The sequence below is a fragment of the Amblyomma americanum genome, chromosome 9, assembly GCF_052857255.1.
Source record: "Amblyomma americanum isolate KBUSLIRL-KWMA chromosome 9, ASM5285725v1, whole genome shotgun sequence".
Taxonomy (NCBI): domain Eukaryota; kingdom Metazoa; phylum Arthropoda; class Arachnida; order Ixodida; family Ixodidae; genus Amblyomma; species Amblyomma americanum.
The window spans coordinates 135,750,617-135,766,541 of NC_135505.1; the positions used below are offsets into that span (position 1 = coordinate 135,750,617).

General features: G+C 49.8%; 1 protein-coding gene across 1 annotated transcript; it reads right to left on the reverse strand.

The window, feature by feature from the left end:
• Positions 1-180: 180 nt before the first annotated feature.
• On the reverse strand, positions 181-15,358 carry LOC144105572 (uncharacterized). Its single transcript, XM_077638693.1, has 4 exons — positions 15,236-15,358; positions 7,285-7,844; positions 4,640-4,849; positions 181-1,300 (listed from the first exon to the last, which is right to left on the reverse strand). The coding sequence occupies exons 2-4, from the start codon at positions 7,822-7,824 to the stop codon at positions 620-622; spliced, it is 1,431 nt and encodes a 476-aa protein (XP_077494819.1). The 5' UTR covers positions 7,825-7,844; positions 15,236-15,358; the 3' UTR covers positions 181-619.
• Positions 15,359-15,925: the final 567 nt, after the last annotated feature.

The window sequence follows — 15,925 nt, forward strand, 5'->3', positions numbered from 1 at the left end:
GATCGCTATATATACCATATCGTTGTAGCGAAGTTTGACTGTACTGCTGAGCGCAGCACTATAATACTACCTTTGGTACGGAGAAAAAGTGCTGCAAAACTCTAAGAAAAAAAAAATGGACGTACCGAGAACACCCAAGAAGAACGCATTAAATGTGAACACCACCACCAGAGCAAACGTGAGCGTGGTCCGGCTTTATTCTTTTCTGCAGTGTGCTCAGCCATCGTACACCATAATAAATGCATCCGCTTTTCACACAAATACCAGAAAACAGTTTGAACTGCCGAAATTAGCCGTCAGAGCAGTTCTTGCATGACAGTTGAATGGCATAGTAGATCACATTCAGTCTCGAGTACTTGCGAAAACCTGTAGCCATAACAGGCAGTAACAGAACGGAGGTCTCGTTAAAAAGCCCACAATGGGAGCGACACAAAACAAAGACCTTGTCTTGACATGCACTGTTTCACAAATCGATAAAACATCTGTAGCCTATCTAAAGCCTGACTAACTCGGGATAAAGCTTTTGAACGTAGGACAGAGAGGGAAGACTGCATGCAGCAACTACCCAGCCAAACAAGCTTGACAGCCGGGGAGAAAACAAAAGTTCCCTCGCTAGGAGCTAACGCCTTTGGACGTTCACACCGCTCACTATGCAGTGAACACACTCGCACCAATTGAGAGACACTCGGCCAAGCGGAGCGCGGTAGTAATCGACGAACAGCCTCAGGTCGTAGCTGTCCGTCTCCAGGCGCCGCAGTGCAGGCAGAGTCTTCATCACATCGTGTAAACATTCAGGCTCTAATCCCAGCTCGCGCACAGTCCGTGCTGTGCCCAGAGTGAGTTCTTCGAGACGCCCGAAGGAGATGCGTTCGCTGCGACGCCAGCAAAGGAGCAGAAATATCGCAGAACATTCGTCACCGAACAACCGCACCCGGCGCAGTCTACCGCTCGTGGCCATGAACAATTCATCGTAAATGCAGATAGGCAGCGTTACGTTTAACTCGACGGATTCAAGGTTGGGGAAAGCGTCGGCTTCTAATGCGACGTCGTCCATCGCTCCTTTGGAATCCACTAGGCTTAGGCTCTCGAGCTGCGGACAAAGCCTTGCTATGGTGCTGAGTCGCAAACCACCGCTCCACTCCAAGGAAAGCTTCTCTAAGCGTGGCCATGACTTCAACAGTCGCTGAAGCTTTGAATCGACGTCGGCGAAATGGATGCGAGGTGCGAGCTTCAGCGAGAGACTGCGAAGATGCCGGAAACCTGAGACGGCAACAATTGCTTCCACAGATCTCACGGCCACCTGCAAAAGTCATGTGTGTCATTATTCTGGCACTGAGGAATACATAATTGCACTTTTATCATATAATCGACGCACCACGGTCATTTCCTGGCAGTGATATGTTATCAGAAACCAAGGCACCCCCTAAAAAAACTTTACAAACTCTTAAATGATACTTATTCAAGCCCAAAAAATCTCAACAAACGCTTCTAGTTCACATGGCTGCCACCACGAGGCGTGTGGTGCTAGTGTTCTAGAATATTCTGAAAATCAGTATCAACTTCTTATACTAGAATGTGGCGGTATCCATACGGATGTTGATGCAGGCACAACCGCTTTCCCTGAGGGTTTTGGAGATGACAAATGTCGTGTGAATGAATCCGCGGCAGAATTTTAGAAAAAGTGATTGGACGATTGCGGGCTCAAGAGCAGGGCGATGACGTAAGGTTAAATGTTCAGAATCAAAAACTGCATTTAAAGAAAGGCGAATTTACAGATTACAGTGTCCGTCAGTTTGTCCATCCATCCATACAGGAAAACGAGGCATGCTCGACAAAGACGATTTTTTCAGCTGCTCTTTGTTCGTCCTCCCCCCCTCCCTCCACCCAAAATAAAGGGCATCTATAATAGGCGTCTTATTAGGAATATATGAGATCCAAATTAACGTGCAGTAAAGCTTCTTCCCTTTGCAAACTCCGCGGAGTTTCTCTGCCGAACATTGTAGGCATCAGGAAAGTGCAATATGATGGTGGCGCCGTCACGCAGCCTCGAGCGAATATGTCTCTCGCAACGGTTGTAAGAGGCGAAAAAATTCGTCATCTAGGACAGGAGATGATAGGAAGTCCAAGCCGAATTTGTGTAGGCATGATGACGGGGAGAAACAAACATACCAGACTCACAAACTTTCATGCCTCGGCACCCTAAGCGTTTCCTCCTGGCGCAGGTTCAAGTTAAAGAGGTATAGGCAACAAAGGTTTTGTTACTTGCATTTTTTCCGGGATGCTTCGCAAGACAGCTAGCTTGGATCGCCTAATGATTTTCGCCTGCGACCAAGAAATGATTTTCAATCGAATTTCTCTCGTGTAATTTGAGGTTTCGTTTCAATAGGCGAACAGTGACTGTTACATCACAAGTAGGTTATCGATTACATGGGCTTTAGATACACTGCATTACATTGGCTTAATCGTCGTTTTTTAAAATTTCGTCCGACTTTTATGCCAGCTTGTGCCGCGGCAGCCGGAATGACAGTGAATGAAGAACCAGCATTTGCATACCAGTTTTTGTGTGCCTCACGGGATCTCAGATTTGTGAATCACAGCCAACTGTCGGCTGCTGAAAGCAAAACACAGTGCGTGGCATAATAAATCAATATATATTTACTTACGAGCCATAGGCAATTTCTACCTGATGATCCACGTGTTATAATCATCAGCCTGGCTACGCCCACTGCAGAACAAAGGCCTCTCCCATATATCTCCAATCAACCCTGTCCTGTGCCAGCTGCGGCCACCCTATCCCCGCAAACTTCTTAATATCATCCGCCCACCAAATTTCTTGCCACCCTGTGCTACACTTACCCTTGAATTGGAATCCAGTCTGTTATCAGTTATCTTGCCTTCGCATTACATGTCCTGCCCAAGCCCATTTCGTGCTCTTGATTTCAAATCCGATGTCATTAACCCGCGTTTGTTCCCTCACCCACTCTGCCCTCTTCCAATATCTAAACGTTACACCCACAATTTTTCTTTCCATACCTGCGTGCACTGTCCTTAAGCTGAACCCTTTTCGTTAGCCTCCACATTTCTGCCCCGTAGGTGAGTACCGGCAAGATACAGCTGTCGTATACTTTCATCTTGAGGAATATCAGTAAACTGCCATTCATGATCTGAGAGGACCTGCCAAATGCGCTCCACCCCATTCTTATTCTAGTTATTTCACTATCTTTATCCAGATCTGGAGTCACTACCTGCCCTAAGTACACGTATAGGAGGTATTCACGTGACGTCATCCGCAAGGGGCGCTAGTGTCTGGCGCGGCATTCGCCATGTTGGGGGTCGCGCGCGCGGCAGCCGCAGCATTTACCTCGCTTGTGATGTGTGAAATGTGAGTGTATTTAGCGTCTCGCCGCAAATCATTTCTGTCCGACCGGTAACACTGTGTGACTGAGTGGATACGCCGTGAACTGCGCGAAGCAGAAAAGAGCGGGCACGCTGAAAATGTTACACTTTGTGAAAACGTCGACGCGTAGGAATGTGCAGGTGCCGGCGTGGTGTGCGACGTACTACAAGACGGCTGCCGTGCGTTGAATTCACCCATATTAAGGTCCGCCTTGTGCACGGCGTAATTTTGCCGACAGGTCGAGGAATTAAAGCATGCAAATCTATGAGAGTGTTCAATTGCTTGACAAGCGGTCGACCCGGGCCCCACATCCGTGCTGAGGGTGCCGACGGCCGAAGTGCCGTTTTTCATAGGTGAGTAGTTAAACGTGTCTGTTCGTTTAGCTAGCTTAACTTGTCATCTCTGTCTGCTGAAAGTGACGTGTTACTACTGAATGTAGCGGAATCGCTGCACATCGCGTTGCTGCGAACCGGCCTACAGATTCCAGGTCTTGTGCACTGAAAGCAACGCTACGTTTCTATAATAAAACCTGCAAAACATTCTTGTTATGTCTGCCATTCGTGCTGCGAGTGCATGACAGTATTTGCTCGACCATTTTATCGCGTAAATAAAGCAGCTATGACGCAATATGCGTTTTTGCTGAAACAATGAGGCTTCGGCAGTTCGCGGACTACAGCCGCTGGAAATATGAGGTTCTGCAGCGTCCGTTTAGGAATATTGGTAATCAGTCATGTGCTGTGTTATCCACCATTTGTCCTGCATTAGTAGATGACAGTTATGAACTGATATTAAAAGCGGCAAGTCGTGTACATCCTTGCGTGCAATGCAGCCGGCCAGTTTTGCTGCCGAGTTGCGGCACGCAGCTCGGTTAAATTACGGCACAGAATTCTGCTGCAAACTTGATGCACAATAAGCGTTCCACTAAGAAAATTGGACGTTCGCGCATTTAACAACGTGCAAAAATGTTACAGATCACTAACAATACAGGCCGGATACCTCACGGCGTACCATGACACTGCGCGAGCTTTCGTGAAACGACCGCAAACATGGTGCGTTTTCCGCGGCGACGCTCGCGCCGTCTGGAAGCGCGGCCTCAGTGAATACCTCCTATTCCCTTATGGATCGTTGCGAGGAACAAACACAAAACAAAAAAATTGTTTCTCCACCCTTTTAACACCTGCTGATAGCATCTGCATAGTGCGTTGTCCGCCAGCACGTTTCAGACCAGTAGAGTGCACATACCACCAAGTGCTCCACGCGCGTAAACGTCTTGGCCGCGAGAGTGACGTCAGCTGTGTTTGCAGCGACTTCCAGTGCAGGGCAGTGTCTGTCTGCCACAGTCAGCAGCCTCAGATGGGTGAAGTTCTTCACTTGCGGGCACGTGGCCGGTATGGCTAGGCACCCCACACGGAGGAAACTCGCCATGAAGTTAGCGGTGTCGATGCGGCAGATCTGCACGTAGGCATGCAAGCAAGCGGTAATCGCTGGAGCGGGCTGCGTACAGAACAATTCATGCACACATGCCCGCGGCGGCCGCGTTTCGATGGAGGCGAAACCTAAGGCGCCCGTGTGTTGTGCAATGTCAGTGCACACAAAGGTCCCCAGGTGGTCGAAATTATTCCTGGTACCTCCACTACAACACCTCTTTCTTCTTTCACTCCCTCCTTTATCACTTCCCTTCAAAAAAGGAATAAAAATTCGTTTTGAGGGAAAGGAAATAGTGCAGTATCTGTCTCACATATCCCCAGACACATGAAACCTTGGAGCGGAGCGCTGTAATGGAAGGGATATAGGAGGGAGTCAAAGAAGAAAGTAAGAGATGCCGTAGTGGAGGGCCCCGGATTAATTTCGACAACCTGGGGATGTTTAACGGGCACTGACATCGCACAGCACATGGGCGCCTTAACGTTTCGCCTCCATCGAAACGCGGCCGTCGCGGTCGGGTTCGAACCCGGGAACTCAATATCAGTAGCCGAGCGCCCTAACCACTGAGACACCGCGGTGGGTTCACGAAAAACCAATTTTCATTTTTTTACACGCAGGCCACTGGATGCAACTGCTGCAGATATTCATCCCCAACGATCACTCACACAAGCCCCTATATTAGGTGTAGAATATGCCAGGTGCCCCAACTAAATGTAGCCAAGCGTTTAAAATAACACAGAATGTCCTAGCCGCTTGAAACCGATTTAGGGTTGTTTAGAATCGCCTGACCTAGTATGTAGTATTTTTTTGGTTCTTCAAAGTTAATTAGTTTAGCCTAATTTGCCTAGCTTTTTGGTTACTGACTTGAGGAAGAAATTGTCTACGAAAAAGTTGTAGATCGATTTGAAATGCAGCTGACTGAAATATTTGCACCATGATACCGGTTACGTAAAATAGTTTAATTTTTACAGGCCTTAAACCGTAGCTCACACAGTAAAAAAAAAAGGCTTCTACGTAACAACGGTGCCACCTCAACCTCACAAGACTTAAAGAACAAAATCCGTTTTTTTTTTGTGGAGTCCTCTCCCCAGTGAGCCTTTGTGTGCACATTGGGGCAGAGATGTGACCCAGCAGCTGGTCACATGGTAGCTTTGTTTTAAGGCCAGTTGGAGGCAAAATGCTAAGGCGCCCGTGTGCTGTGCGATATCAGTGCGTGTTCCAAGATCCCCAGGTGGTCGAAATTATTCCGGCACCTCTTTTTTCCTTTCTTCTCTCACTCCCTCCTTTATTCCTTCCCTTATGGCGCAGTTCAGGTGTCCATCAATATATGAAACAGATACTGCGCCATTTCCTTTCCCCCAGAAACAGATACTGCGCCATTTCCTTTCCCCCAAAACCAATTATTATTATTAAATAAAGCTGCGTAAATCATATCTTGATGGAAACAGCATTGCTGTTTCGAGGCGATCCAAAACTTTTCCATACACACTTTGTTCCTTGTGTCAATAATTAAAAGGTTAGCTAATTAGGCTGAACCAATAATGAAGTCTGAAGAGCGAAAAATACTGCAGACTAGACCGCACGACTCTGAATAACCCTCAGTTCATTTTACGGGGGCTAGGACACTTCGTGTTTTTATAAGCTTCGTTACATTTAGCTGGAACACCCGTTATATTCTTTCTCAGAGTTGGTGCAGAGTTGGAGTGGTGTACAGGATTCCGTTCTTGTGTGGCCATTTCTACGTGGGCCAAGCAGGCAGGTGCCTCAATGAACGCCTGTTGGAACACACTAATTCTTTGGGAGGCTCTTGTCCGTCAAAGTTGGTTGCACATCGCAAATCCTGTCTGTGCACTTCGTACTTTGACAGCACTGTTGTGCTGTATCGTCATAAAGAGCAACTAGTATGGGAAGTAGTAGACGCTTATTATATCTTCACAGAACTTGACTCGTGTGTGAGCAGCACTTCGATGGCCTTGTCTAAGCGCGTGATATGGCTGTTGCAACAACGTGGGAGCCTGCAGGTGCTTACGATTCAGCAATGGTTATTTTCCTTTCTTTTTAGGTTAGGAAGTTTGTGATGATGACGTGAGGTTGTGACGCAGCGTAAATAGATTATTTATGTGTGCTCTTCCGATTAAAACAGTCAGTTATAAGTCAGCGCGTGTTCGCGTATCTTTTTTTGGTCCTTCGTTTTAGTTGCGCAGTTTCGTTCCTGTAAGATGCAATACCAACTCGCCCACTATGCTATGTATCTACAAGTTCTCCAGTGTGCCACACTTGCCGACTGCTGTTTATAGCAATTGCGGCAATGCTCAGTGCAAGCGTTTTCAAACCATGTTTTCTCGGAGCGCAGCATGGGGCCTTTCATGGCGTTTACTCTTAACTTGCGCCCAATTCGAGACGTTTCCAATGCGAACAAAGATCGTACGCGCACGATATATCGAGGCCATAGCGTGACGTACCAGGGGACAGGTCAGCAGGATTGCTTGAACTGTTCTCTTGGAGAAGAGGCATCCGTCGCGCTGGCCCTCGACGCTTCCCACCAGTTGTCTCAGCTCAGAGGACTCCACCAGCGGTTCCCACAGGTCTCTGCACGGCTCGTCAATCTCCAAGGCGTGCTTGCCGAGGTCGTGGGGTAGGGCGAGAACCTTGGCGTTGGGGAACATACGGATGAGCTTGTAAACCGTGTCCCTGTTGTGGACTATGCAGATCTCCTCGGCATCGCTGAGGATCTCCCGAGCGGCCGTTTCGAACAAGTCCGAGGTGTTGAAGGCTGCACATCCGGCGAACAGGGCCCCCGAGATCCTCTCCTGGCAGAGAGCGCTGCTTGCAGCAACTAGAGAGTTCTGGCTGGTCACCAGCAGGAAGCCGCTGTCGTCGCCCAACGAGCAACCGTCAGGAAGCGACGAGTCCCGTGGCCAAGGCGTCTCGAGCTTGAGGGCGATGTAGTCTTCCACGTGCAGCAAGTCATGTAGGTCTCGGAAATGCTGCGTTCCTTCCATGGTGACGACGACGCAGAAATCTGGAATTAAGAAATAGAGCAACAAACAGGTTCGTCGGTGAGGATGTTCTATGCGGCAGAAAGTACCCTTTCTTAGGCACTGCCTTTATGCCCATGTATATATCGTCTTCTGTCCTTTCAATACGAAAGCTTTGCAACGGCAGGTTCCGCGGGTTTCGCCGACCACGCAGAATTGACCATCAGCTCATGGCGTGTGAAGCAGCGCCGAAACCGATTAAGAGCGGGAGCTTCGAAAGCAAAGGAAAGGCGCCTAAATGGCCGCGTGGGACAGTGGACACCTCAGTCGCGCTGTATACGTGGCGGTAGTGACAGATGTGCGCTGCATGCGTTGGCATTGAAAACGCGGTGCAGAAACGCGCCATTGAAGCTACCCGCCGCGGTGGTTCAGTGTTTAGGGCGCTCCGCTACTGATCCGCAGTACCCGGGTTCGAACCCGACCGCGCCGGCCGCGTTTCCATGTAGGCGAAACGCAAAGGCGCCCGTGTGCTGTCAATGCACTTTAAATATCACCAGGTGGTCGAAATTATTCCGGAGCCCTCCACTACGGCACCTCTTTCTTCTTTCAGTCCTTCCTTTATCTCTTCCCTTACGGCGCGGTTTAGGTGTCCGCCGAGACGTAAGACATACTGCGCCATTTACTTTCCTCAAAAACCAATTTCAACTTCAAGGTATAGGCCGCCTGCTTCATCATGAACTAATTACGCGCGCATCCTGTACATATTTATTATTGCGTAAATACCTTTTGGTGGAGGTCAAAAATTTAATGGACACAGGGGAGTTTAGGACACGCAGGTCCATGGGCCCCGGCATGGCCCCACTGCACTAAAACGTTCATGTCCCGAAGGCTCATGACGCTGGCAGCCCGGCCTGTGGCGATGGCTTGCTTGGCCGGGTCCTCAGGCGCAGTAGGATCTCCCAAGCCTCCCAAGTGGTAAGGGGTTTCAGGACCCGCGGGGGAGGACCCGCCGGGCAGAGGAAAAGGATATGATCGAGAGTGGCTTTGGAGCGGTGGCAGAGGGTACAGGAGGGGTTTGCGTGGACGTATTTAAGGGGAGGGCAAGGTGCGTGTCTGGAGCCGCCTACAACATTGTCTGGTGATAATTGTCGAGGGTGGGATGGGGTGGAGGGTAGAGCTGACGCTCAGCTTTACAGGCCTTCGTCAGTTCACTGAATGAATGCATGCGCTCCCGTGAGAACCCTAGATCGGAGGCCGCCGGTGCCCGGTTGGGAGAACCTCGGGCTAAAGCGTTGACAGCCTCGTTTCCGCGATTCCCGGAGTGGGCAGGCACCCATATGAGCTCCATATGTGGCGGGGCGGGTGTGCGGCGAAGGAGTTCAGTTTGTGAAATGCAGGGACGTGAACACTCGCGTGAGAAAAATTTAGTATGGCTGTAGTATGAGTCTGACAGTATATATACCGGGCCTCCGTGCGCGTGATGGCTAAGGCAATGGCGGCCTCCGAAGTGGCAGTGGGGCATATGTCAAGGGTGGCAATCGGTTGGAGGGAGCGGTTCGTGATGGCTACAACCGCGTTCTCGCCTGTGCATGGGCATCCACCCGTATATTAACTCTCTCTCTCTGTCCGCTGACCACTTTCATTTCATTTCTCCATTCTGCCTGCTATCCTTTATTTCCGCTGCCCCAGCTAAGGTGCTTCAGTACCGATGGCAGATGCCGAGGCTAGCAACAATCTTTTCCCTTCTTTTTTATTATTTTAGTAAATCACTTACTACTATAGGCCGTCGGCGTTCATTGGTGTTGACGTTGACAACGTTCTGTAATGATTTTGAGGAAAGGAAGAGCGCATGACTGGCTCCCTGGGTCAGTGGACGCCTCAGTCGCTCTTTGAAGTACGTGTCCGGGCTGAGAGACAGAGATGTGGGCTGCATGCATTAGCACTGGCAACGTTGCGGCAGACACGCGGCACAGCAGCAATAAGCCGCAGCGTTCATTTGGTGGCCAACCTCTCGCGATCAACCAGTAATTTAACTGCCACCTGCAAGGGTGGCAAGGTGGGCGTACTGCCTATCCACTGCGGGGAACTCACTCAACGTTACAGACGCCAAGCCATGTCTACTTGCCCGATACACCACAGCTTTCACTCTCAAACCAGGTTCAGCAGTAGTTAAACTCCAGCTTATTTTTTTAAAAGAGCGTTAGCTCTTAACTACTTACATTTGCTCGTTTCACGTCCGTTTCTCCGTCCGCTCTGAGATTTCAAGATGTCGGCTAAATCACGTAACCATGGCTGTAACAGACAGTTAGTCGGGTTGAAGCCTGGTGTGTGTGAGGAATTCGTACCGATGACCTTTGTATAATATTAATTGGTTTTTTGAGGGAAAGGAAATGACGCAGTATCTGTCTCATATATCGTTGGACACCTGAACCACGCCGTAAGGGAAGGGTTAAGGAGGGAGTGAAAGCAGAAAGGAAGAGATAGGTGCCGTAGTGGAGGGCTCCGGAATAATTTCGGCCACCTGGGGATCCTTAACGTGCACCGACATCGCACAGCACACGGGTGCCTTAGCGTTTTTCCTTCATAAAAACGCAGCCGTCGCGGTCGGGTTCGAACCCGGGAACTCCGGATCAGTAGCCGAGCGCCCTAGCCACTGAGCCACCGCGTCGGGTGACCTTTGTTCCTCGAAACCGTAATGGGGCGACCTTCGGAAGGCCTTGGCGGGCGAACGGGTCAGTGGTCGCAGAGGGATGCGGGTGGTACCAACCCAACCGTCTTTTCGTGATGTACACGTTGGTATCCAAATCTGTCGAAAGCACAGGCGAAAACAGCTTAGCTAACGCTCTTCACTTGATATCGCATTCGCGAAATATTCGTTTAATTTTTTTCCTATTGCCGGAATTTTTGTTTGTTTGTAGAGTATATTAGAAAACAAATTTAATCGACAGGGTAGCTACGCAAGCATTTATGGGGAATTTTTTCTGCTTTCCGTAGCGTCTGGGACTGAGCTAGGGAATCAACACTATAACAGAATGCCATAGCCACAAGAGCAGAGAAGAAGGCGGCCGCGTTTCTATGGAGACGAAACGCAAAGGCGTCCGCGTGCCGGTTAGTGAGAATAACTTTATTACAGCGAAAGCTTTACTACGCCAGCCAGCAAGCCATTTCGGCTCGTCGCGCCGTATGCCGTGGCCGACCTTGAGCCGCCTTTGACTAGCAAACCGCAGCCGCGCTCCAACAGATGGCGCCGCCGTCGACGCCACTGCCGTCGCTCTACCAGATGTGTTCCGCTGGGCTAGAGGGAGAGGAGGTGTCGCCTCGCGATGGGTGTATATATATATATATATAATATATATATATATATATATATATATATATATATATATATATATATATATATACATACACACAATATTGCGCGTTTTTATCGCTGACACTTTCAAAAATTTCCCCGCCTCAACCGCTGGCTCGTTTGCGGTGAAACTGCACAATACTGTATATATATATATATATATATATATATATATATATATATATATATATATATATATATATATATATATATATATATATATATATATATATATATGCGCGCGCTTCACCTCAGTGTATTGCAGACGTTATGGAGAGCGCGAAAGAGACGCAACAACGACATAACGAAGCGAGGAAGAGACATTGCGCTCAATAGACGCCAGAAGCGTCGTAACGAAGATACGGCTTGAAGTCGTGCCACGTCCCGGAGTGACTCTTCAAGTGCGGAAGAGACCGGCTTGAGTTCTCGAGAGCGTCGGAATGAGACGCTGCGTAGACGACGTGCCGTGGAAACGAAGCTTTCGCAATTCATGAAACTGGGGTTAACCGGAGCTAAACCACAGCCAGTTTTCCTTAGTGTCCGGTAGGGTTAAGCGCGTCTATAGGTCTTCCACGTGGGGACTTCGAAATCTTGTCTCTTCGCCGCCTCGGGGGCCTGCTGGGCGGCCCAGAGTTGGTCGTTGAGTGGAGCTGCGCAGAGCGGAGGGCCATCTCAACGAGAGGGTTTCGGGATTAACACCGGTTAGTTGTGCCTTACACTCCCAGAGTATGTGTTTAAGTGTGAGTACTTCTGTCTTGCAGACCTTGCAGTTGTTAGTGTTATATATTTCGGGGTAGATCATGTGTACTGCAGCGGGTTCAGGTATATGTTTGTAATTGCCTCCAGGCGACTGCCCTAGTTCTGCATAGTTTGTTGCTAGGCGGGGATGGCGAAAAACATTTATAGCCCTCAAAATAGAAGTGCATGGAGGTATGCATGAGCTGTGCCTTAGAGTCCGCCCCTTACAAATACAAGGTTAGGTCCCTAGTACGGGACTCCAGTGGCGTCGGCCGCTGCCCGGGCGTGCTCGACCGAGGCCTTTTGGGCCAGCACGTCATAGCAGACGAGGAAGGTCGCCTCCCAGTCCTTGCGAGTGGGGTTGGGGTGAGGGGCGATGTCAGTGCGCGTAAAAGATCCCCAGGGGGTCGAAATTATTCCGCAGACATCCACTGCGGCATCTTTCATCCTTCCTTCTTTCACTCCCTCCTTTAATGAGACACTTACTGCGCCATTTCCTTTCCTCAAAAATCACTAATCACTAATTGCAGCATGAACCAAGCTAAACATCACGTGAACACTGACATCGCACAGTACACGGGCCTCTAGGATTTCGCCTCCATCGAAATTCGACCATCGAGGCCGGGATCGAACCCATGTCTTTCGGGCCAGCAGCCGAGCGCCATAACCACTGAGCCACCGCGGCGGGGTTCAGCCGGTACTCGAACCATTGCTGTTTGTGTCGTGAGCCGGGCGCGCTATGCCACTACCACTGAGGAAAGGTCGTTCGACTTGGCAAGGGAGACATTGCGTTTCTTTCGGTAAATAATATTTTTTTAAAGAGTAAAAGTAGAACTAAGATTAAACACAGAACATTGCCAGTGTCTGCGACGTGATATGCAGGGGACAACAGTCAGCTAGAGGGACCCACTAACACTATCGCGTCTTACCGCTGAGGAGGAGCTCAGTGTCCCCCGCATTTCTTCAGTCTTCAGGGGTTTTCGCTATTTCCATTACTCTATCTCACAAGCTAATTGTAGTCCATGGAGTGCAAGCAGCCCGTGTGTGCCGGCGTCGTCTTTCAGACTTGTCAGGTCGGCTCATGAGCGCGTCTGGACAACGCCCCTGTCGAAGATGTCACTTCGAGCTCGTGGCTTCCACTGCACTGGGAACAGCTTGTGAGATGAACCCGAGCGCGCACTCTAGAAGGCAGAGAACGGCCACGTGTCCGACAGCAGCCCGTTCCCGCTCTCATTGCAAGAACCTATATGCTCCAGGCGGCGCGTACCGGATATTCGCCAATCATAGGGTGCCTCTATGCAGCCCTTTTCAGAGGCACCCTAGCCAATAATAACGTCATGGGAAGCTTTTTGTAGCGAAACCTATACTAGGCTATTCAGCGGCGCATTTCGGGTAAGCGTCCGTAGTCACTACTGCGCATGTGCCACCTCTTGCAACCCGCCGCGGTGGCTCAGTGGTTAGGGCGCTTGGCTACTGATCCGGAGTTCCCGGGTTCGATCTCAACCGCGGCGGCTGCGTTTTTATGGAGGCAAAACGTTAAGGCGCCCGTGTGCTGTGCGATGTCAGTGCACGTTAAAGATCCCCAGGTGGTCGAAATTATTCCGGAGCCATCCACTACGGCGCCTATTACTTCCTTTGTTTTTTCACTCCCTCCTTTATCCCTTCCCTTACGGCGCGGTTCAGGTGTCCGCCGATATATGAGACAGACACTGCGCCATTTCCTTTCCCTGAAAAAACAGTTATTATTATTATAATAATTTTTATTATTATTTCTTCGTTCGCTCCCTCCTTTATCCCTTCCTTTACGGTGCGGTCCGGATGTCCACCGAAAAGTGTGAGACAGTTACTACGCCATTTCCTTTCCTCAAAAACCAAACAAAACAAGTGAGCCACCGGCGTTCATTGGCTTAGACAACGTTGTAGAGGCCGTTCATTTTCACGAAAGAAAAGGTGCATAGCTGGCTCAGCGGACACCTCATTCTCGCTTTCATTTATGTGGCGTTGGTGTCCAACTGCAAAAAACCTGCTTTGACTGCGTTCCGCACACTGGATAGGCAGCGCGTTCACCGTGCCAGCCTGGCAATTAATGGTTGATCAGGGGTTGGTCACCCAATGAACGCTGCGGCCTATTCCTGCAGTGCCGCTTGTCTGCTGCCACAACGTTGTCAGCACTAATGCATGCAGCCCACATCTCTCTCACCACCCCCCACGTACCTCAAAGCGCGATTGAGGCGTCCACTGACCCAGGGAGCCAGTTATGCGCCCTTACTTTCCTCAGAATCATCGGCGTCTAGAACATCATCAACGCCAATGCCAATGAACGCCGACAGCTTTCGCGTTGTGTATCCGCGATTAGCTGAGCAAATCCAGATTCATTTTTTTTCCATCGACTGGCCAATCATGTGTGAAAACTCCATCTCGTAACTGTCTTTGACGGTGCGCTCGAGAAGGTGCCACTGTTTAATGTATCGTTTCCTTTTCAGGGCGAAAGCAGCCCTAGCCGCATCCTCGGACATGGCCTCCTATGCCTCGGGTTTCAGCGGTGGCAGTGCGTCAAAGTCTCTGAGGATGAAGTGTAACTGTCTCGCAGGGTCACTAGGCACTTCAATCGCGCTTTGAATAGGCGGTGGCGTAAAGCTTCTGATTAAGACATACCAACCACGCATTGAGGTATATGCGGCGGTGGTGTCCACCTGCAAAATGAACCGGGCTTTTACATATTTCGTGCGTAGCAATACAAAACCCACAGACATTCTTTCTTTAAGGTAGTGAGCTCCCCGACGCATGCCATTTCTTTTTCTCAAGACCATTCGCTCTATTCTAGGCACTATAATACCTCTATGCCCAAGCAACAGCGAACGTCAGAAAACCTCCATGGTATGACCCGACGATATTGTCGCTGGGGCTACGATACCATGAAAACACAAAGAAACGCGGCCACTTGGCTACTTCCTTCTTGATCACTTCGCTACCCTGAGCATGTAGCAGGTAGTGAGAACGCAGCAATTCTTCACTCGAGTGCCTCATGACTCTCAAATCCAGCGAAGGCAGCGCATTCGTCTCCTTATCAAGGAGGCCGGACAGGGCTAAGTCTCCTCGCATCTTGTGAGCACATACCAACAAACATTTACACGGAACTGGAGGCTAACTCCCAATACGACGTTTGCATGCCGATAAGTCAAAACAGCAAAGGCAGCGCTGTCATTCATAACGGCTTCGATACGAGCCACCCGAGAAAAAAAACCAACCCGAGTAGGGCGGCAAACGCGCATCGTAGGTAAGCGTTCCACGAAGGAACCCGTGGTGCGAACGTGTAAAGAAACGAGTAACCTTCCGAACACTTACCACCCCGTCACGGTGTTGCTTCCCTTAGGTGCTGCTGTTCAAGCTCAACAGCCTATTGCTGCAAATGATACAGGAGGGGGGAAAAGTCGCACTCCTTCGATGGGACGCCGACTCGCAGTCTAGACAGCGCGCACACACCGAACAAGCATGATCTGATTCGCTGGCCCTGAGCACCAAGGGCTAGAAAGAAGGAGATGATGATGATGGTGCCCTCTGGATGAATGGCACGTACCCACGATGGGGGATTGGCCAGGGTACATTGTTGATACAAAAGCACACATGGGGAAGGAGTAGAGTAATTGGATAATTTTGTGAAGAAGACGCAAATTTGGAGAAAAAAGGTGAGAAAAAGGAAATGAATAATAATAATAATAATAATAATAATAATTGGTTTTGGTGGGAACGGAAATGGCGCAGTATCTGTCTCATATATCGTTGGACACCTGAAGCGCGCCGTAAGGGAAGGGTAAAGGAGGGAGTGAAAGAAGAAAGAAAGAGAGAGGTGCCGTAGTGGAGGGCTCCGGAATAATTTCGACCACCTGGGGATCTTTAACGTGCACTGACATCGCACAGCACACGGGCGCCTCAGCGTTTTTCCTCCATAAAAACGCAGCCGCCGCGGTCGGGTTTGAACCCGGGAACTCCGGATCAGTAGTCGAGCGCCCTAACCACTGAGCCACCGCGGCGGGG

What these genes read in the sequence shown, in the direction of transcription:
- LOC144105572 (XM_077638693.1), bottom strand. Translation starts at nt 7,824, where the DNA reads ATGGAAGGAACGCAGCATTTCCGAGACCTACATGACTTGCTGCACGTG. An exon ending in TCCTGCTGACCTGTCCCCTG is followed by an intron (nt 4,850 to 7,284) that starts GTACGTCACGCT and finishes GCCTACGTGCAG; the next exon opens with ATCTGCCGCATCGACACCGC. An exon ending in CGCGCGTGGAGCACTTGGTG is followed by an intron (nt 1,301 to 4,639) that starts GTATGTGCACTC and finishes TGACTTTTGCAG; the next exon opens with GTGGCCGTGAGATCTGTGGA.